The sequence below is a fragment of the Oncorhynchus mykiss genome, chromosome 25 (assembly GCF_057628025.1).
Source record: "Oncorhynchus mykiss isolate SJ-2025 chromosome 25, ASM5762802v1, whole genome shotgun sequence".
Lineage (NCBI taxonomy): Eukaryota > Metazoa > Chordata > Actinopteri > Salmoniformes > Salmonidae > Oncorhynchus > Oncorhynchus mykiss.
Window position 1 is genome coordinate 33,456,452 of NC_143046.1, and position 21,940 is coordinate 33,478,391.

Sequence of the window (21,940 nt, forward strand, 5' to 3'; positions counted from 1 at the left end):
GATACAGTCATTAGCCGTGGTATATTGGCCATATACCAAAACCCCCGAGGTGCCTTATTGCTATTATAAACTGGTTGCCAATGTAATTAGAACAGTAAAAAATATTTTCTGGGGTCATACCAGTGGTATACGGTGTACTGTTTTTCCTGTCTCGGCTGTTGCTATTTACATTGCTAGTTAATTACTGTAACAGTGTCTTTCAATCTGTATCAAGGGCATAAGTCTTTGACATCCTTATGCTCTGTCTCTCACTCATTCAATCTCTACCAGTAAAGTCAAAGGAGGAAGGGCTGGACAACTACATATGGGCAAGTAAACACATATAATAACAACCACAAGATCTCATCAAATCATAATCAAGTTCTTACACCTTGGATCACAAGATCTGGTTGCCAGAACACAGCGCAACTTCCTCAAATCCGTTACCGCACACGTCAAAGGCTGGCATCATACACACACCCAGAGAGAGATAGAGACAGAGAGAGAGAGTGTACGATACTTTTTAAAATGTTTACGTCACATTAGCACTCGCATAAAGAAACAGTTTTAAAACATATATTACAGTCAGAGAAATCCTACATTCACAAAATAATCAGAAACATGACTTTTCATGTGTGGTCGGATTTGTCTTATGCATAAATACCAGGTATGTATTGAGAGATGAAAAATATATACAGTACCAGTCAAAAGTTTGGAGAATGCCAAGAGTGTGCAAAGCTGTCATCAAGGCAAAGGGTGGCTAATTAGAAGAATCTCAAATATAAAATATATTTTAATTTGTTTAATACTTTTCTGGTTACTACATGATTCCATATGTGTTATTTCTTAGTTTTGACGTCTTCACTATTATTCTACAATGTAGAAAATAGTCAAAATAAAGAAATACCCTTGAATGAGTAGGTGTGTCCAAACTTTTGACTTGTACTGTATAAATATATAAATATATATATACAGTTGAAGTTCGAAATTTACATATATCTTAGCCAAATACATTTAAACTCAGTTTTTCACGATTCCTGACATTTAATCCTAGTAAAAATGCCCTGTTTTAGGTCAGATAGGATCACCACTTTATTTTAAGAATGTGAAATGTCAGAATAATAGTAGAGATAATTATTTATTTCAGCTTTTATTTATTTCGTCACATTCCCAGTGGGTCAGAAGTTTACATACACTCAATTAGTATTTGGTAGCATTGCCTTTAAATTGTTTAACTTGGGTCAAACGTTTCGGGTAGCCTTCCACAAGCTTCCCACAATAAGTTGGGTGAATTCTGGCCCATTCCTCTTGACAGAGCTGGTGGAACTGAGTCAGGTTGGTAGGCCTCCTTGCTCGCACACGCTTTTTCAGTTATGCCCACACATTTTCTATAGAATTGAGGTCAGGGCTTTGTGATGGCCACTCCAATACGTTGACTTTGTTGTCCTTAAGCCATTTTGCCATGACTTTGGAAGTATGCTTGGGGTCATTGTTAATTTGGAAGACCCATTTGCGACCAAGCTTTAACTTCCTGACTGATGTCCTGAGATGTTGTTTCAATATATCCACATCATTTTCCATCTTCATGATGCCATCTATTTTGTGAAGTGCACAAGTCCCTCCTGCAGCAAAGCACCCCCACAACATGATGCTGCCACCCCGTGCTTTACGGTTGGGACGGTGTTCTTAGGCTTGCAAGCCTCCCCCTTTTTCCTTCAAACATAACGATGGTCATTATGGCCAAACAGTTCTATTTTTGTTTCATCAGACCAGAGGACATTTCTCCAAAAAGTACGATCTTTGTCCCCATGTGCAGTTGCAAACTGTAGTCTGGCTTTTTTTATGGAGGTTTTGGAGCAGTGTCTTCTTCCTTGCTGAGTGGCCTTTCAGGTTAGGTTGATATAGGACTCGTTTTACTGTGGATATAGATACTTTTGTACCTGTTTCCTCCAGCATCTCCACAAGGTCCTTTGCTGTTGTTCTGGGATTGATTTGCACCTTTCGCACCAAAGTACGTTCATCTCTAGAAGACAGAACGCGTCTCCGTCCTGAGCGGTATGATGGCTTCGTGGTCCCATGGTGTTTATATGTGCGTACCATTATTTGTACAAATGAACGTGGTACCTTCAGGCGTTTGGAAATTGCTCCCAAGGATGAACCAAACTTCTGGAGGTCTACAATTTATTTTCTGAGGTCTTGGCTGATTTCTTTTGATTTTCCCATGATGTCAAGCAAAGAGGCACTGAGTTTGAAGGTTTGAAGGTAGGCCTTGAAATACATCTACAGGTACACCTCCAATTGACTCAAATTATTTCAATTAGCCTATCAGAAGCTTCTAAAGCCATGACATAATTTTCTGGAATTTTCCAAGCATGCACAAAGTAGATATCCTAACCGACTTGCCAAAACTATAGTTTGTTAACAAGAAATGTGTGGAATGGTTGAAAAACAAGTTTTAATGACTCCAACCTAAGTGTATGTAAACTTCCGATTTCAACTTTATATACATGTATGTACATGTGTAGTGCTGTTAGTGTAGCTCCCTGTGCATACAGTAGCCTACATAGCCTATACCACGTCACGGTTGGAGATATGGCTTGCGCCAGCCCAGGCCCTAGCGGCGATAGGGCGGCAGAGTAGCCTAGTGGTTAGAGCGTTGGACTAGTAACCGGAAGGTTGCAAGTTTAAATCCCCAAGCTGACGAATTACAAATCTGTTGTTCTGCCCCTGAATCAAGGCAGTTAACCCACTGTTCCTAGGCCGTCATTGAAAATAAGAATTTGTTCTTAACTGATTTGCCTAGTTAAATTAAGGTTAAATAGTTTTTTAAATGAAAGCATGGAACAGCGATTAACTGGACCGTTGTTCAAGCCTTTGCTTTTGTATCTCTTAATCTGTTAAACTTGAGCCAAATCAATCTGGTAATGAGGTTGTTTAGCAACTATGTGAAACATGGTACTAACCTTGCGCTCAACTAAAGCATTACCTTTATATTGTCATTTGGGAGACTTGTTACAACAGCGCATTCGGAAAGTATTCAGACCCCTTGACCTTTTCCCACATTTTGTTACGTTACAGCCTTATCCTAAAATTGATGAGGATTTTTTTTTATCCATCTACACACAATACCCCATAATAATAAAGCGAAAACAGGTTTTTAGAAATAACATATTTACATAAGTATTCAGACCCTTTACTCAGTACTTTGTTGAAGCACCTTTGGCAGTGATTAAAGCCCCGAGTCTTCTTGGGTATGACGCTACAAGCGTGGCACCCCTGTATTTGGGGAGCTTTTCCCATTCTTCTATGCAGATCCTGGTCTGAGAGTCCTTTAGCTGCCTTTTGGCAAACTCCAAGCGGACTGTCATGTGCCTTTTACTGAGGTGTGGCTTCCGTCTTGCCACTGTACCATAAAGGCCTGATTGGTGGAGTGCTGCAGAGATGGTTGTCCTTCTGGAAGGTTCTCCCATCTCCACAGAGGAACTCTGGAGCTCTGTCAGAGTGACCATCGGGTTCCCTGACCAAGGTCCTTCTCCCCCGATTGCTAAGTTTGGCCAGGCGGCCAGCTTTAGGAAGAGTCTTGGTGGTTCCAAACTTCTTCCATTTAATAATGATGGAGGCCGCTGTGTTCTTGGGGACCTTCAATGCTTCAGACATGTTTTGGTACCCTTCACCAGATCTGTGTCTCGACACAATCCTGTCTCGAAGCTCTACGGACAATTCTTTCGACCTCATGGCTTGGTTAAGACAAAAATGTCTAAAAACCTGTTTCGATTTGTCATTATGGGGTATTGTGTGTAGATTGACGAGGAAAATTAAATTAAAATGTAATACATTTTAGAATAAGGCTGTAATGTAACAAAATGTGGAAAAGGGGAAGGGGTCTGAATACGAGAGAATGCACTGTAGCTAGCCCCCCAAAAAATATACCAACCAATTGTGACATTATCTGTATTGTTGCCTATGCACAGTAGTGTTCTTTTAAACCAGCTAGCGTTACAAAAGTGTGGCCTGCTAGGGTACCAGTCTGTTTGTGCCATCATGCCACTCCTTGTAATGCCAAACAATGTATGGCAAGGAGAGGAGTTGGAATGACAGCACAAACAGATAACCCGACCAGTCTAACAGAAGTAATCCCTCCTACCATGTTCATTGTAAATGTTTCACCATGTGTTTTTACTAGCAAAAACTAGGTTGTGGTCTGTTGATATTATAAGCACTGGTCTGTTATTGTTAAAGGGGAGAAAAATAGGTCTCACCCAATCCTAGGGGTAACGTTACATTAAACTTCTGTGGCTTGCACAATTAAATATGCAACTGTAATGGCTTGACAGATAAGATCATAAAGGACGAAGACTGACAAACGTTAATGAGGCTGGAAACATTTCAATTAACAAAAAAATATTGATAACGTCAATTATTACTAGCTACCCAGCTAGCCAATGTTAGTTCACACTAACATTTGCGTGTTGCATACTGGTTAGACACCAGTCAGACACTATACATATTTCTATACATCTTTCCTGCTGCTTGGCAAGCTTTTTCACACCCATGGTGTAATTTAGCTAGCTATGGACTTTTCGCTAACGTTAGATAGCTGGGGGTAAAGTTGACTCGCTGCAAATAACGACAATTATGAGTGATATCATAAAGGTTCATAACTGTTTCTATTCCTAAACATGTCAAACATAATTTGTGGAACTAGACCTAGATAGCTAGCTGCAGGTCTAATTTACCAAGCTACCCCTCCTCAACTCACCAATTTGTATTTATTTAATGAACGTCACAGAGTTTAGCTAGCTAGTGGAACATTCTAGCTCCATTGGTTTTTGTGGGATTCTTGACATGTGAGTGGATGGATGTTCAAAATGTGTTTGGCCAGAGATATTTTAGAAATACCGCCTTTGGTTTTAACTTTGACGTTGGATATCCAGTTTACACGTTTTGAGGTGAAACGTTCAGGCAGGGAGAGACCAAAGACGTTCCTCCATAACCTATGGCATGACATTTGGTTATGAGAGAAACAGTCAACGGCTGTCTCCAAATCTGACAGCGCCCTCCAGTGGTCTTTCACTCCTGGTTTTATGGAGAAGTGAGATTATTATCTGATTATAATGGATTATTCCTGGATGTAAACTGGGTATATAATGTGGTGGTCAATAAGGATACTATATTCACTTATGTTATTTAGGAGGCAATATAGTAATGTGCATTGAGATAAACAAAGGGCATCTACTGAATATGTGGACAATGACCAGTGGTCTAAAGTACTCAAGTACAAATACTTTAAAGTACTATTTAAATTGTTTTTTGGGGTATCTGTACTTTAGTTTACTATTTATATTTTTGACAACTTTTAATTTTACTTCACTACATTAATAAATAAAATATTGTACTTTTTACTCCATACATTTTCCCTGACAACCCAAACTACGTGTTACATTTTGAATGCTTAGCAGGACAGGAACATTGTGAAATTTACACACTTATCAAGAGAACACATGGTCATCCCTACTGCCTCTGGTCTGGTGGAATCACTAAACACAAATGCATCTTTTGTAAATAATTGGAGTGTTGGAGTGTGCCCCTGGCAAAACATACATTAAAAAAAAAAAGGCAAATGGTGCCGTCTGCTTTGCTTAATATGAGGAATTTGAAATGATTTATACTTTTACTTTTAACACTTAAGTATATTTTAAACCAAATACTTTTAGACTTTTACTCAAGTTGTATTTTACTGGGTGACTTTCACTTTTACTTGAGTCATTTTCTATGAACGTATTTATACTTTTACTACAGTATGACAATTGGATACTTTTTTTCCACCACTGACAATGACCACCTTCACTGAAGACAAACCTCTCAAACCTGTTCAGATGAGAAGGCGATGAAAACATGACACTCAAAATCAGGTGCAGTGTGTGTTATAATCCCACAACAGCGACAGAGATAACACTGGAGCTCACTAATTTCTCTTTCTCTCTCTCTCTCTCACGCACATGCACACTGACACACACAGGCACACAGACACAAACACACACAAACAAACTCTTAGTTGCTAACACACTCAACAAACTTTTTGGAATCAGCTCTGTCAACTGTAAAAAGAAAAAACGAAACAATAATTTCCCTCTTAAGTCAGGTCATTACAGCTTCACTACCACATTCACATTGTGCGTTTTTCCATGCGGAAATACAGTCTTTAATTTCCGTGACAGCGGGCTGATAGATGTCCACCAGAGAATGAATCGGAGAGAGGGAGATACTGCAGAAGGTGTTGACTTATTTTTAGCCACTGAAATGTGGAGAAGAGAAGAGAGGGTTGGGGAGGCATCAGGGGAAGATAATGACGGGGAGAGAAAGAGAAGAAAGAAAGATAGACGTTTATTTTTAAAAGCCAACTGTTTTGCGTTGAATGAAAAGTTACACTGTTAAGTGGGCAGGGAGTTGGAGAGTGGAGAAAGGCCGAGGGGACGTACGTTTGATGGGACATCAGGGGTATATGTATATATATAGAGAGTTGCTTAGATTGGCATTGGATGATGTCATAAAACTGAAGAACAGAGTTATGAATATTATGTTTGGTCTTTGGGATTCTGTGTTATTCCATATATTGATGACTATTTTTCCATATTACTGTAAGGTGCACAAAGTTTGAAAGCAATATGCCTTTTGTGTGTATGGAACATTTCTGGGATCTTTTATTTCAGTTCACAAATCATGGGACCAACACTTTACATGTTGCATTTATATTTTTCTTCAGTATATACAGTTGAAGTCGGAAGTTTACATACACCTTAGCCAAATACATTTCAACTCATTTTTTCACAATTCCTGACATTTAATCCTAGTAAAAATAGGATCACCACTTTATATTATGGGAAATGTCAGAATAATTGTAGAGAAAATTATTTATTTCAGCTTTGATTTCTTTCACCACATACCCAGTGGGTCAGAAGTGTACATACACTCAATTAGTATTTGGTAGCATTGCCTTTAAATTGTTTAACTTGGGTCAAACATTTTGGGTAGCCTTCCACAAGCTTCCCACAATAAGTTGGGTGAATTTTGGCCCATTCCTAATGACAGAGCTGGTGTAACTGAGTCAGGTTTGTAGGCCTCCTTGCTCGCACACGCTTTTTCAGTTCTGCCCACAAATGTTCTATGGGATTGAGGTCAGGGCTGTGTGATGGCCACTCCAATACCTTGACTTTGTTGTCCTTAATTCATCCATTTTGCCACAACTTTGGAAGTATGCTTGGGGTCATTGTCCATTTGGAAGACCCATTTGCGACCAAGCTTTAACTTCCTGACTGATGTTTTAAGATGTTGCTCCAATATATCCACATAATTTTCCATCTTCATGTTGCCATCTATTTTGTGAAGTGCACCAGTCCCTCCTGCAGCAAGCACCCCAAACATCATGATGCTACCACCCCCATGCTTCACGGTTGGGATGGTGGTCTTAGGCTTGCAAGTCTCCCCCTTTTTCCTCCAAACATAATGATGGTCATTATGGCCAAACAGTTATATTTTTGTTTCATCAGACCGGAGGACATTTCTCCAAAAAGTATCATTTTTGTCCCCATGTACAGTTGCAAACCGTAGTCTGGCTTTTTAATGGCGGTTTTGGAGCAGTGGCTTCTTCCTTGCTGAGCGCCCTTTCAGGTTATGTCGATATAGGACTCGTTTTACTGTGGATATAGATAACTTTGTACCATTTTCCTCCAGCATCTTCACAAGTTCATTTGCTGTTGTTCTGGGATTGATTTGCACTTTTTGCACCATACCTTCCTGAGCGGTATGACGGCTGTGTGGTTCCACGGTGTTTATACTTGCGCACTATTGTTTGTACAGATGAAAGTGCTACCTTTAGGAATTTGGAAATTACTCCCAAGGATGAACCAGACTTGTGGAGGTCTACAATTTTTTTCTGAGGTCTTGGCTTATTTCTTTTGATTTTCCCATGATGTCAAGCAAATAGGCACTGAGTTTGAAGGTAGGCCTTCAAATGCATCCACAGGTACACCTCCAATTGACTCAAATGATGTCAATTAGCCTATCAGAAGCTTCTAAAGCCATGACATCATTTTCTGGAATTTTCCAAGCTGTTTTTATAGGCACAGTGAACTTAGTGTATGTAAACTTCTGACCCACTGGAATTGTGATGCAGTGGATTATAAGTGAAATAATCTGTCTGTAAACAATTGTTGTGTCATGCAATTGTTGTGTCATGCACAAAGTAGATATACTAACCGACTTGCCAAAACTATAGTTTGTTAACAAGACATTTTTGGAGTGGTTGAAAAACGAGTTTTAATGACTCCAACCTAAGTGTATGTAAACCTACGACTTCAACTGTATATATATAGTGAACATTTTATATATAGTGAGCCTTTGTCAAGATAATCCATCCACCTGACAGGTATGGCATATCAAGAAGCTGATTAAACAACATGATCATTACACAGGTGCAGCTTGTGCTGGGGACAATAAAAAGCCACTCTAAAATGTACAATTTGTCACAGAACACAATGCCACAGATGTCTCAAGTTTTGAGGAAGCACGCAATTGTCAAGATGACTGCAGGATTGTCCATCAGAGCTGTTGCCAGAGAATTCAATGTTCATTTCTCTACCCTAAGTCATTTTAGAGAATTTGGCAGTACGTCCAACTGGCCTCACAACCGCAGACCACGCGTAAGCACGCCAGCCCAGGACCTCCACATCCGGCTTCTTCTCCTGTGGGATCGTCTGAGGGTAGGGGGGGCAGGGTGCTGAGGAGTATTTATGTATGTAATTAAGCTCTTTTGTGGGGCAAAACTCATTCTGATTGGATGGGGCTCGGTCCCCGTTGAGTGTGCCTGGCCCCAAAGTGGGTGGGCCTATGCCCTCCCAAGCCCACCCATGGCTGCACACCTGCCCAGTCATTTAGAAATCATAGATTAGGGCTCAATGAGATTATTTCAATTGACTAATTTCCTTTTATGAACTGTAACTCAGCAAAATCTTTGAAATTGTTGTTCAGTATATATATTTTGCAGGACTTAACGGAAAGGGAAAGGGGGGATACCTTGTGAGTTGTACAACTGAATGCATTCAACTGAAATGTGTCTTCTGCATTTAACCCAAACCCTCTGAACACCGCTGTGATAAAAAAGAAACCCTTCTCTCGCTTTCTAAAACATTTTGAGTGAAATGGTTACTGTTTAATTCAAATGTTTTTTTGCTGATGTTGTTTTTTCTCACTTTTGTTTACTGTGTATTTCACTTGTTTTGGCAATGTAAACATGCTTCCCATGCCAATAAAGCCCCTTTGAATGGAATTGAGAGAGAGAGAAAGAAAGAGAGACTAACGTAGGAAAGAGAGACAGATTCACACCAACTGACTCACTGGTCACTTCAGTTTAGAAAGAGAGAGAGAGAGAGAGACCGAGAGAGAGAAAGCAGGACACGGTGACCACAGTGAACCCAGAGGGCTACATGTACCACACAAGGTAAGGGCTGCACCTCTCCTACCACACAACTTACACTCTTTTGGCAGCATCAAAGAGTATCCGCATGAGTCCATGGAAGTGTTGTCTCTGTATGTCTTGGACTCCATGTATATGCTTGTTGAAAGAGTGTCGGTTGGTGTGTGTGAAGTGCATTGATTGTTACTATGTCTGTTAAAGATGGAATCCGCAGCAAGGGAAACAGCGCCACTCTCCACTCTGCGGCTGTTGTTATTGTTTTTGTTTTGTTGGTGGCGATTTAAAAAAAAAATGACATATGCTCTTTTTCTATCATGCGTGCATTGATGTCAGAGGGGGAAAAACAGTGTTCGTTGTTTGCAGTAACTTCCTTGCTGTTGTAATATCGAAAACAGACATTGCAGGTCCACCATTAAGGGATTCAAGCTTTAACTCTTATGTCTGAATGAGTGTATTTACTTAGAAATTAAGTAGGTCATTGGGGTCATCGGGGTCAGGGTAAGAATTCAGTTTAATTTGACTACTGAGTCCTGACTATACAAATCTGTTTGCTAGGGCTTGACTTGAGAGTGTGTGTGTGTGTGCCTGTCTGTCTATCTGTCTGTCTATGTAGGTGTGTATTCAGGTGTGTATGTATGCATATGTGTGTTTGAGTGTGTGTGTGTATATGTCTGTGTACCCATGGTTTCCAGAGCAGATGCAGCTGTCCTGGCTGTTGGACTGTGCCGATGTCACTAGCTCTATTTCTGGAACCTGTGTTGTTCTGAAGGTCAGATAAAGTGGCTCGGAATCCTCACAAGGAGGGTGGCAGGGGGCACTCACTAAACAACACACACCAGACAGCACTTTCAGAGAGAGAGAGACAGAGAGGTAGAAAGAGAGAGAGAGTGCCAGGGAGAAATCTGCCTCGAACAGAACATTGAGTCTAAACTGATTGCATGAAAGTTGGACCTTTAATGAACTTAGATATTGAGCGATCAATCCAATAACCTTGGAGAGGAAGAGTCTGATTTGCCTTTATGTTTCAGAGGAAGTTGGACTGACAAACACAGAAAGTCCACGGAACCATGGACGATGTATCACTCCGCCAGGACGATTCTGGGAAAGACGCAACAGCCAACCAGACGGAGGACAACAAAAACAATGAGGTATGTGTGTGTTGATGATGAAAGAAGTAGACCCATAAACAGATACAGAAGACGAAATGCATACAGAGGCTAACTTCAACCACCTACAGACAAACCAATACACACTTATTGGTATTGAGCCTTACAATGAGGTGGCAGGCTTGTTAGATGTCTTTGCGCTGTAGTCAGATGTAGTATACGGAGTGAAGATAGTGGGAGGGCTTGGTGGGTGTTGTGGCTGCCTGCGTATAACCTAAGCGCTGGGCTACACCTGTTTCTGTGGCAAACTCTGGCACAGGAATGTTTATCCCTTTCTCACTCTCAACACACACACACACAGACACACACACACATGTGTGTCTATCTTATTTCCACTGATGAGTCACCACTCTGAGTCACGACTTGATGTGACACCTGGGACAGTTCACTTACCTAACATAATTCCAACACACTATGCTATCTGCAACTTTATACATCTTAATGCATAACATAAAAACAACATAAACATATAATATGTTTGAATCGTAATTAAAGCCATAAAACATTCTAAAAATGCGTGTGTAATATTACAGCCATAAACAACTCTACAGCCGGAGGTATGTTTTTTGAGTACCAACGTAACGTGGAGTGAAGTGAAGCAGACACATTTTCTCATTTAGTTTTGAACTAGTTATAATGTCACTTTACATTGTCTCTCCCCTAAACAACTGATTTAGAATCAGGTCTATGACAACAGTCCTGTACCATTTTGCTTTGTCCCTAACCCTAACCAAAACTACCTCAACTGCTCAGAATAACCGATTGTAATCTTATCTGGTTTGTCTCTCAGACAGAGAGAGGGGCTTCAGTGCAGGAGTGTGACCCCCTTAAGAGAGACCACCTGGCGGAGGACACAGTGGAAGGTCATGTGGTTAAGTCTGGGGCTAATACGGGGAAAGCGCCGGAACAGGCAGCAGGGGCTAGCGTTGGAAATGTAGAGGAGTCTCAGCCAGTAACCGACGCCATTGAGGTTAATGGTGAAGAGGCTTGTAAGGGTGAGGGAACATCTCAAGGTGCAGACACCGGAGAAACAGAAGACTCCAAAGTGGTGAACGGAGAGAAGGGGGAGGGAGAGAAGGAGGAGGACAAGAATAGAAAGGGTCAAGAGGTGGTCAAGAATGGAGAGATTGAGAAAGAGGATGTGAAGGAGGACAAAGAGAAGGGGGGAGAAAATATTGCCAGGAAAAAGGGGAAGGGGGAAAAGATAGGAGAGGGAAAAACAGAAGAGAAGATAAAAGGAGATAAAGGGAAAGACAGAAAAGTGAAGGCAGGGAAGGGAGAGGGAGAGAAGGGAGAGGCAGGGAAGGGAGAGAAGGGAGAGGGAGAGAAGGGAGAGGGAGAGAAGGGAGAGGCAGGGAAGGGAGAGGCAGGGAAGGGAGAGGGAGAGAAGGGAGAGGGAGAGAAGGGAGAGGGAGAGAACGTAGAGGCAGGAAAGGGAGAGGCAGGGAAGGGAGAGGGAGAGAAGGGAGAGGCAGGGAAGGGAGAGGGAGAGAAGGGAGAGGCAGGGAAGGGAGAGGGAGAGAAAGGAGAGGAAGAGAAGGGAGAGGGAGAGAAGGGAGAGGGAGAGAAAGGAGAGGAAGAGAGGGGAGAGGGAGAGGCGGGGAAGGGAGAGGCGGGGAAGGGAGAGGGAGGGAAGGGAGAGGGAGAGGGAGAGGGAGACAGAGAGGGAGAGGGAGAGAGAGAGGGAGAGAAGGGAGAGAGAGAGGGAGGGAAGGGAGAGGGAGGGAAGGCACTGGAGAACAAGAGCAAACCAGTAAAAGAAAAGGAAGGGGCAGGAGGGGGAAAGGTTAAAGAGAAAAGCAAGGAGGTGGAGAAGCAAGGAAAGACCAAAAGAAAGAGTGGCGTGAATCACACCGCCTCTACCCCATCCTCTGTGGCCCGACCCCGGAGCTCTGCCCGCTCTGCCCGGCCTTCCACTAAAAAGGACATCATAGCAAAGTTCCAGAAAAATGACTCTGAGTAAGATTCTGAGTTCTGACATGTCCAATATGACAAACTGCAACATGCTCATGTTTATTATGGCAATAATTGCATTGTCTTTTCACTTATTTCCAGGACACCGGTTGTCTGCAACTTCAAACTTCAGAGATCATCTATGGCTGTGGCAAACGGGGGGTCAATCAAACAGAAAGTGCTTTCCTGGTGTCAAAACAAAACACGCAAGTACGAGGTGAGGGGATGTTGATGGTCATGTACACCAGAGGTACTGACATTGGAGCACCATAACCCTACCTGACACCATACCCTCTCTTTCCCAGGGTGTTTCCATAGAGAACTTCTCATCATCGTGGTGTGATGGGCTGGCGTTCTGTGCACTCATCCATCGCTTCTTCCCGGACGCTTTCGACTTCTCAGCCCTGAGCTCATCTGAGAGAGAGAAGAATTTCACCCTGGCCTTCAATACAGCAGAGTACAAGGCTGTGTTTGTGTATATATATATATATATGTGTTTGTGTCTGAGTGTGTGTGTTGTAAATGATTCATCATCCTTTCTCTCTCCCTCCATATCTATTTTTCCCTTCTCTCTCTCTCTCTCTCTCTCTCTCTCTCTCTCTCTCTCTCTCTCTCTCTCTCTCTCTCTCTCTCTCTCTCTCTCGCTCTCTCTCTCTCTCTCTCTCTCTCTCTCTCTAAGGACCATGGCTGACTGCTGCCCCCTGTTGGAGGTTGGTGATATGATCCTGATGGGGAACAGCCCGGACCCTATGTGTGTGTTCACCTATGTCCAGGCACTCTGCCATCACCTCTCCAAAATAGAGAAGGAGAGGAAGGACAAGGAGGAAGAGGAGAAGAAGAGTGAAAAGATGAAAGACGAAGAGGTAGAAACCACTGCAGAGAAGAAAGAGGAGGAGAGTGAGGAAACTGGGAAGATAGATGGTCAACAAGAGGAGGGAGATGAGGGAAGGGAGAACGAAGTAAAAGATGGGAAAGAGAACGAGAGTGAGGAGAGCTCAGCGGTAGAGAGAGAGCAAGAGGGAAGAGAAGTTAGAGGGTTAATTGAAGCACAGGCTTAAGCTAATGCTAAAGACATGGAAAAGAGATTCAAATAAGCCACATGATGAAGTATAGTTTTACAGTTTGGAACACGACAAGTGTTTAGCATGTATGAGCATAATTTCTTAAAGAGTGACACATTACTACTGTATATTCAAAAGCTGGCTTTGTTAAGGTTGTGAATTATACTCAGATTCCAACAATGTGTGTAAATTGTAACCTGTTGTGACTTTTTAAACCATATTTAACACATGATGTGTTCTTTCCAATTTCATTATCATGTCTGTTGTGGAAGTTTGTGCACAGAAAAAATAAAACGTCAATGTATATTATAATGAACTATTTTGATTTATTTTTCAGAAAGACAACCTATGTATGTTTTTATTATGGGTAAAGTTATTAAGTACGGCTGCACTGCAGCCCAAATAAGGATTCAAAAGGCTCTTGGGTTCATGAGGATCTATCTTGAATAAAAAATATTTTGAAAATGATTTATGGCAATTGTGATGATATTCATTAACAGATAGTCTTGGAATACAACAATTACACTCTTATTCCATTCACCGAGCGTTATTGTGAGTTATGAGACTTGCCATCAAGGCATGACATTCCAACATCACATAAATCAGATATTCCTTTTGCTTGTCAGAGGAGGGCGATATTAACTTTCCATGACAGAATGCTTGCAACAACAAAAAGCAAGAGATTGAAGAGGGGCCTGTCCATACAAATTGCACTCGTTGACTGATTACATTTTGCTGTTACAATTAGTTAACGATCATGAATTCCAATTTCCAGTCACGAGCAAATATGAGTCTGAAGACACAGTGCCTTCAGAAAGTATTCACACCCCTTGACTTTTTCCACATTTTGTTGTGTTACAAAGTGGGTTAAAAAAATATATTACATTGTCATTTTTGATTCAATAATTTACACAAAATACTCTGTAATGTCAAAGTGGAAGAAAAATGGTAGCATTTATCAAAAATGTATTTCTGCCCTGCTAGAGCTGCCCCGGTCCATTGTAAGCTCTGTTATTGTGAAATGGAAACGCCTAGGAGCAACAACGGTTCAGCCGCGAAGTGGTAGGCCACACAAACTCACAGAACGGGACTGCCGAGTGCTGAAGCACGTCTGTCTTCGGTTGCAACACTCACGACTGTGTTCCAAACTGCCTCTCAAAGCAACGTCAGCACAAGAACTGTTCGCCGGGAGCTTCATGAAATGGGTTTCCATGGCCGAGCAGCTGTACACAAGCCTAAGATCACCATGCGCCAGCTGGAGTGGTGTAAAGCTCGCCGCCATTGGACTCTGGAGCAGTGGAAACGCCTTCTCTGGAGTGATGAATCACGCTTCATCATCTGGCAGTCCGGGTTTGGCGGATGCCAGGAGATGCTACCTTTCCGAATGCATAGTGCCAACAATAAAGTTTGGTGGAGGAGGAATAATGGTCTGGTGCTATTTTTCATGGTTTGGGCTAGGCCCCTTAGTTCCAGTGAAGGGAACTCTTAACGCTAGAGCATACAATGACATTCTAGATGATTCTGTGCTTCCAACTTTGTGGCATCCACCACCATGGAGAGTATATGAAGAGTTATACTTAGTGATGTGATGGGTTGTTTTGGATTTCCTCAAACATAACACTTTGTAGTTAAAACAGTTCATTTTTTTTACCACATTGCTTGCAATTTTACTTTAGTTCCTCATTTCAAGCAGGATTCGTTTTTTTGAATATTTTTATTCTGTACAAGCTTCCTTCTTTTCACTCTGTAATTTAGGTTAGTATTGTGGAGTAACTACAATGTTGTTGATCCATCCTCAGTTTTCTCCTATCACAGCCATTAAACTGTTTTAAAGTCACCATTGGCCAGATGGTGAAATCCCTGAGTGGTTTCCTTCCTCTCCAGCAAAAGAGTAAGGAATGACGCCTGTATGTTTGTAGTGACTGATGCACCATCCAAAGCATAATTAATAACTTCTCCATGCTCAAAGAGATATTCAATGTCTGCTTTTTTAAATTAGTTAACCAATAGGTGCCCTTCGTTTACCAAAAGGTGCCCTTCTTTGTGAGTCATTGGAAAACCTCCCTGGTCTTTGTGGTTGAATCTGTTGTTGAAATTCAAGGCTCACTTTGACATTATGGGGTATTGTGTGTAGGCCAGTGGGAAATAAATCTACATTTAATCTATGTTAAATTCAGGCTGTAACAGAAACAAATGTGGAAAAAGTCAAGGGGTGTGAATTCTTTCTGAAGGCACTGTACGCGTTCATCTGTGGCGCTCGTCCTCCCCCAAAAAATCTGCGGAGGTCTTCTTATAATTACGGTCAGCACTGCTTTTATTCACCGGAAGTAGTTTTGTGTACACTGACAAAAGCGTCACAGCTTGTCTGATCAATGATCTGATTTTTTCCAATTTCTCCCTCTGTCTTTTATCTCGCCACTGGAATCGATGTCAACAAAAATGCAGGCTCATTTGTCTTTACAGACCCAACTCGCTTCCATAATGGACGTGCTTGCTAGAGCGGCCGTTGTCGAGATCAGTCAACTCTTTTCCGAGAGCTCGGCTGATTTACACTTGGAGATTTCTCGCAGCTACAAAGACAACGAAGCGCTGAAGATGAAGATGAAAGGGATGAAGAGCGAGCTTTTCTCCCTGCGGCTACAACGGGCGAGTACACCGCGGGGCAGTCGTTTTTCTTTTGGCAGAACTTTGTGCAAGCCTCGGGCAAAACTCACAGGTTGGTTCAGGTTCTCGAAATGCTGCTAGCTGGGCGACCAGTCAATTGATCATAGTATGTTGGGAGTGGAACGGTTTTTGACCTATGCTCTTACTCATAGATAAGACATCTGAGCGCCACGCGGCTGTTAACAACAGGGATGACGCTTCTATTACAATAGGGGAAAAGGAGAGTCCATCCACAGTCAAAAAAGAGGTGTGGCAATAATAGCTCCTCACATATTTCTGACATAGGCTACTACTACTCTAGAAATATGTACATGTCTGACTGAATATGTGTGTTTTCAGTGTGCAGTTGTGGAGAGTCCAGATGTCATCTTGATAAAGGAGGAGGAGGGAGCTGAGGATGACTTTGGAGGATGTTGGCCAGATGCAGGTGTGTGGAGGAGGAGGAGGAAGAAGAAGATGATGGACTGGTATATAGACAATTGACAGCCAGATAACAAACCGATGATTTAATAATTTTGTTTCCTGTAGGTCAAGACAATATTGATGGTGAGACTATTACTATGGCGACTCCACAGCTGGAACATGCCAGCCAGAGACTAGGTCACGATGAAGGGCCTTACAGCATGAGCGCTCATAGTCGAGGTGAAGGAGCTCTGTGCAGCGTGAGCAGTACTGAGAACTACCCTTTCTTCAGAACCCCAGAACAGCCCCAGAGATTGCCCTCACACTCTGGTCTGCTGCCGGACCACACAGTCAATCATCAGATACAGCTGAACACTCATTCTATTGGGGGACCACTGCCAGGCAGCCCTCCAATGAGGAGGGTGCAAAGTGACAGAGGGGGTCAGCCGACAGGGGATGCAGGAGGACGGGGTCTGAAAATCGTTGAGGTAGCTTCCCTAGAAAACACCCCAAAGACCCCAACAACAACCTTGGCAACAGGGGGTGCGACTGTGAGGCGCCCTGGTCTTGTAAACCAGTTCCAGCGCCACCACATACCCCACGGTACCAAGCCGTTGCTCTGTAGCGACTGTGGGAAGCGCTTCTCTCGCCGGCTTGACTTGATCCGCCACCGGGCGGTCCACACAGGAGAGACGCCTGTCATATGCAACCTGTGCGGGAACTCGTTTGTCAACAAGACTACTCTGAGGGTCCATATGCGCATCCACACAGGGGAGAAACCGTACATGTGTTCCCTGTGTGGGAAGGGCTTCACCCAGAAAGGCAGTCTGACCATCCACCTGAGGACCCACTCTGGGGAGAAACCCTACAGCTGCTCCCACTGTGGCGCCTCGTTCAACAACCACAGCAACCTGCGCAGACACATGGTCACACACCTAGAGCAAGCAGGGACGCTGACACTCTGACACATACACACTACCTCCCCGGTGGAGGTTTAGGTTCTTTCTTTCTTCAGCTCTCTCATTCTCTCTCTGACTGTCTTCCTCTTGATGTCTCACTTAGCCTTAGACTCTTCTCTCCCTGTCTCCCATCTTCTTCTCCCTTTCTCTGGTCCACTGTTGCCCCCCTCTCTGTTGTTTATGTCTCTGATCTAGATGCACGTACTACTTAAAGTGGCAATCAGCTGTTGAAACAATAACAAAGCGTACTCCCCACCCTTGTTTCATGAAAAAGCTGAGGGATGGGGCTGGAGAAATGGAACCACTCTAAAATTCATAGCTATGACTGACCATGCATCAAATCAAAATTTGACCATGTTTTGAGGATGTATAGTGTTAGTTTACATTTAGTTTGTTTACAAACATTGGAGTAAAACAAGCTTGTATTTTGCGTGTCTTATGGGGTGGACAGTTGAACTAAGCTCATGGGGCATTTGTAAGTTATATACTTCAAGAATCAATGGGTACATATCATTCATGTATAAGTAAAAACATGTATGTAGCAACTGCAGATTTCCCCTTGAAAGTTACTGTATGAATATTTTCAGTAAGTTTCCTACTCTGGTCCAAACGAATAAACAGTGTTTTGATATGAAGGAATGAATGAACAATTTTTTTTTTTTCCTAACTCACTGGCTGCACCATAGTTATCTATCATTGTTTCCCTTCGAGTGCAGCATTACCTTCTCTTTGTAATCTTGTACAGTGTGGGTTTTAAACTTAGAGATTCTTCACCATCGCGGGGGTCTCTTCAGGAAATTGGCCATTCGACTTAAAGCTTCCAGAGTCCTTTTAAGGCAAATAGCAGAGCATGAAGCAGACTTTGCCAGCTGTTTGATCTAAACGCTTGTCTAAAGCATCAGAAGGATATAAAGTATAATTTGGACCACATAATTGCTGCTGATTATCCTACTAGGAGGCAGACAGTGCCAGCACCAGACAGCCTACTGATGCAGTCATCCACTTATGCAGGGAGACTTAGACAAATACTGTATTGGTGTAACGGATGTGTCTAAAATTATACTGTTACATTGGCAGCATTTGATTAAACTCCAGTTTTATGGTTTTCTGTTTGCATGTGCTAATGCGTTCTTGGGGGTTACTGTTCAACTTCTATTTCGTTTTCTAAGACAATCAATGGGATGATATATATAAATTATTATTTTTTATGTTCATTCAGTTGGATATTTGTGGAGAAGTTAATTTATATTGTGCTGTGTGATGCGGAATGTTCATTCTGCAACTGAAGACACACCATCACGGGAATTTTGTTCGGCTAACGCTTATCCGTAATTACGGTAAAATCCATCCGTTATGCCCGCCCTCTCCCCCCCCCCCCCGCATATCTATTCATCTTTGCTCCCACCGAGCTTGACCGAGAAACCAGAAAGAACAAGGAGGAGAAAAGGTGGATAAAGCCAAGAAAATAAATACGTTGGGAAGGGACAGGGAATACGAGACATATAGGTAAGTAAAAGAAAAGATACAAGCGGATTGATGGGATCATTTGACAGTTTTACTTTATTTCGCAAACCGCAGCGTCGGCAAGGAGTGGTCAACTGGGGCACAGATCACGACTTTTCCACTGCCCGTGAGTGAGTGGGGTTAAAACGCCCAAATGTCGCTCAGCACGGATAGCCAGTTTTAAGCCTGTCTAGTAGGCCAGTGTCTCCACCAAAAGTGGAGATGGACGACCTGTTATCTAGCGACCAAATATTTTAACAAGCGCAGAAGGTTTGTTTAAATGGAAACACAAGACTCGTCGCTGTGTTAGCAACTACCATTAGCTAGTTTGTGCTAATCTAGCCACGTCAAGCTAACTGTTAGCGCGGCTACGCGCAAAGAAATGGTTAGCCATACAAGCTAGCTAACTGGTCAAGCAACCAAAACTATCTCGAGAGTTTTAGGAACATGCTGCACCCTTGCAACTCATGACTGGCTAACTATCTAGCTAACGTTTCCATTGTTTTGTTAGCTTGCTGAACATTTCAGCTAAATTAGCTAGGTAGCCATCGTTTGCTGAATATGCCATGCACCGATTCAGCTGTTGTTCGAATTTTTCATTATTCTGATCGACCTCAGTCCACTTACAATTTTAGCAAGATAACATGTTTAGCTAGTATTTTAGCATGATTCGTAAGAATATGCTTTCTGGTTAATGTGAGGGAGGGTAAAATGAACATTAGTTTTAGAACTACCCAATAATACAACATACTCCCAGAAGCACTTTGTTTAATATCTGTAGTAGGCCTTACCATTGCTGACATTACAATTTGTGTGTCTGATTTCTGGGTCAAAAGGTCGCGGGAGATAATTCACAGGTCACAATGGCAAAGCCTTTTCCAAAAATGTAACCAAAATGACAGGTGGACTCATGAATAACCAGAAACCCAAATATCTCAAGATCCTATAAACATGACATTTTCCAGGGGTTATACAATAATGGGGATGTTAAAATGAAATATAATTGTCTGTATGTAATATGCAAATTTGATTTGAATGTATGTGCATATTTCATGTTGTACGCAAGAAATTATTGAACAATTAATATTTGACGTACTAATGCAACTAGTCATGTCGGAAAATCGGATATTTCCGACTTGCTAACCTATGCGGAAGAGTCGGATCCCGAGTTTCCCACCTGCATTCATTTTAACTCTGAGGTCGAGTTTCTGACATGGTGGTAATACGTTTATGGTTTTAGTGTGCTTGTAACATCAACACTTATGTATGTTCGACTTGAGATACTCATTATTATTTTTCTACTGCCCACTCCTAAAACCTATGAGCTAAAGACACCAAACGAACATTAGACAGCTTCAGACTTGATTACCGGAGAATCCTTTTGACACTTTCTACATACACCATAGCAATACAATTCAATGCATTCCAATGGCCAAAGACTTTTAATGGGGACAGATCTATTTGCAACTTCTCCCACAACTGATAGGGCTCCCGAGTGGCACAGCATCTCAGTGCTCGAGACACCCTGGTTCGAATCCAGGCTGTATCACAACCGGCTGTGATTGGCCGGGTTAGGGTTTAGCCGGGGTTGGCTGTCATTTAAAACAATAATTTGTTCTCAACTGACTTGCCTAGTTAAATAAATGTCAAATGTAAAAAATATATGCTAGACTCAACAAACTTTTACCCCCCACTTAGACTACAGTGTGTTTGGTGGCAGCTAGCCATCCTGATAGCTCCTCTGGTAAAGGTGAGATGACAAGTGTTCATAAATGTGTGCACAATAAACCACTTTCCATTCAGATTCTTGGTGGGTCTTTTGCCATTTATTAGCAGCAACGGCAGATGTCATTACAGTAGGTGCATATCTTAAGTTCCATAGTGAACATGCAAATAATACAGGCCTATTAATGTTAAACAAAAACAGAATGAGCATCTGTACTTTTCATACAACCAATAAACTGTGTAACATTATATCCAGACTGATTGGTCAGAAAAGGTAGACAAGGCCATCCAGACAAGCTTTGTACGTGTTAAAGGGAAATAAAGTTTTAAAACGTTTTCAACTTCATATTCATCATCTCCAGTAGAACATCAACATGTGAAAATGGCAAGTTTCTATGTTTTGTAGTAAAAGACAGAGGAAGATGTGTTTCCAATGACATCAAGTAGGCAATGCCTAATCATAATTGGTTAAAATCACACAATGCACACCGACGTCATTGTACACTTATGTGCCTCTTTTGTTTTTACTACAAAACATAGTAACTCACACTTTTCACGTGTTGATGTTAGGCTGGTGCTAGAGATGAATATGAAGCTGACCTTGTTTTGAAATGTCCCTTTAAACAGGGGGAGAAGATTAAACAAAACAGAATGAGCATCTAATGTCACACAACCAATAGTGTGTGAGATGACATTTGATGGTTCCAATGTAGATGAGTTTAACCTCTGAACATAATGATCATGGGCTCACATTACCTTTTATCTGTCACACTTTTTACCCCTACCTCACCTAGACTTGGACAACTGCGTGTGTGTACTTACAGTATAACAGATGAATTGGTCAAAAGAGGGGGTGGACGAGGCCACCCAGATGAACAAGATATCTGTAAACATGGGGAGCATAAAGGCCTGTTAATATCGAACAACCAAAAACAGAATGAGCCTCTGTAATTTCGTTTATGTGCACTGCAGCCTGGCAGTGCTTGCTGAGGGCATTTATCAGCCAGTAGTCTTATTTCTCCCTATCTTCTCATCCCTCCCTGCCTACTAGTTTAC

At 42.1% G+C, this 21,940-nt stretch overlaps 3 protein-coding genes across 29 annotated transcripts in view; all 3 read left to right on the forward strand.

Moving 5' to 3' along the window:
* Window positions 1–9,356: 9,356 nt before the first annotated feature.
* Window positions 9,357–14,099, forward strand: LOC110505045 (uncharacterized). Of its 2 annotated transcripts, none has more exons than XM_036969959.2 (6): window positions 9,357–9,475; window positions 10,480–10,599; window positions 11,408–12,576; window positions 12,673–12,787; window positions 12,876–13,027; window positions 13,250–14,099. In XM_036969959.2, the coding sequence occupies exons 2-6, from the start codon at window positions 10,519–10,521 to the stop codon at window positions 13,626–13,628; spliced, it is 1,896 nt and encodes a 631-aa protein (XP_036825854.2). In that variant the 5' UTR covers window positions 9,357–9,475; window positions 10,480–10,518; the 3' UTR covers window positions 13,629–14,099. The 2 variants fall into 2 exon arrangements, with proteins under 2 accessions (XP_036825854.2, XP_090075809.1); XM_090219683.1 differs by lacking the exon at window positions 9,357–9,475 and adding an exon at window positions 10,231–10,321.
* Window positions 14,100–15,943: 1,844 nt separating this feature from the next.
* LOC110505047 (uncharacterized) lies at window positions 15,944–18,295 on the forward strand. Its single transcript, XM_021583991.3, has 4 exons — window positions 15,944–16,347; window positions 16,448–16,542; window positions 16,635–16,722; window positions 16,824–18,295. Exons 1-4 carry the CDS (start codon window positions 16,059–16,061, stop codon window positions 17,660–17,662), a joined length of 1,311 nt encoding a protein of 436 aa, XP_021439666.1. The 5' UTR covers window positions 15,944–16,058; the 3' UTR covers window positions 17,663–18,295.
* A 709-nt stretch (window positions 18,296–19,004) lies between these two features.
* The window catches only part of LOC110505049 (catenin delta-1), a 30,205-nt gene continuing 27,269 nt past the window's right edge, over window positions 19,005–21,940 (forward strand). For 8 of the 26 annotated variants that reach the window (XM_036970421.2, XM_090219691.1, XM_090219687.1 and 5 more), the window contains exon 1: window positions 19,026–19,162. The gene's annotated coding sequence lies outside the window, so the exon portion shown is untranslated. Of the gene's footprint in view, window positions 19,163–21,940 lie in introns of all 26 variants that reach the window. The other 18 variants (XM_036970426.2, XM_036970418.2, XM_036970427.2 and 15 more) reach the window with 4 other exon arrangements.

Excerpts from the sequence above, each read along its gene's own strand:
- LOC110505047 (XM_021583991.3), top strand. The coding sequence starts at position 16,059 with ATGTCAACAAAAATGCAGGCTCATTTGTCTTTACAGACCCAACTCGCT. Across the intron at positions 16,348-16,447 it reads GCCTCGGGCAAAACTCACAG|ATAAGACATCTGAGCGCCAC; the intron begins GTTGGTTCAGGT and ends TCTTACTCATAG. Across the intron at positions 16,543-16,634 it reads CATCCACAGTCAAAAAAGAG|TGTGCAGTTGTGGAGAGTCC; the intron begins GTGTGGCAATAA and ends GTGTGTTTTCAG.
- LOC110505045 (XM_036969959.2), top strand. The coding sequence starts at position 10,519 with ATGGACGATGTATCACTCCGCCAGGACGATTCTGGGAAAGACGCAACA. Across the intron at positions 12,577-12,672 it reads TTCCAGAAAAATGACTCTGA|GACACCGGTTGTCTGCAACT; the intron begins GTAAGATTCTGA and ends ACTTATTTCCAG. Across the intron at positions 13,028-13,249 it reads CTGGCCTTCAATACAGCAGA|GACCATGGCTGACTGCTGCC; the intron begins GTACAAGGCTGT and ends TCTCTCTCTAAG.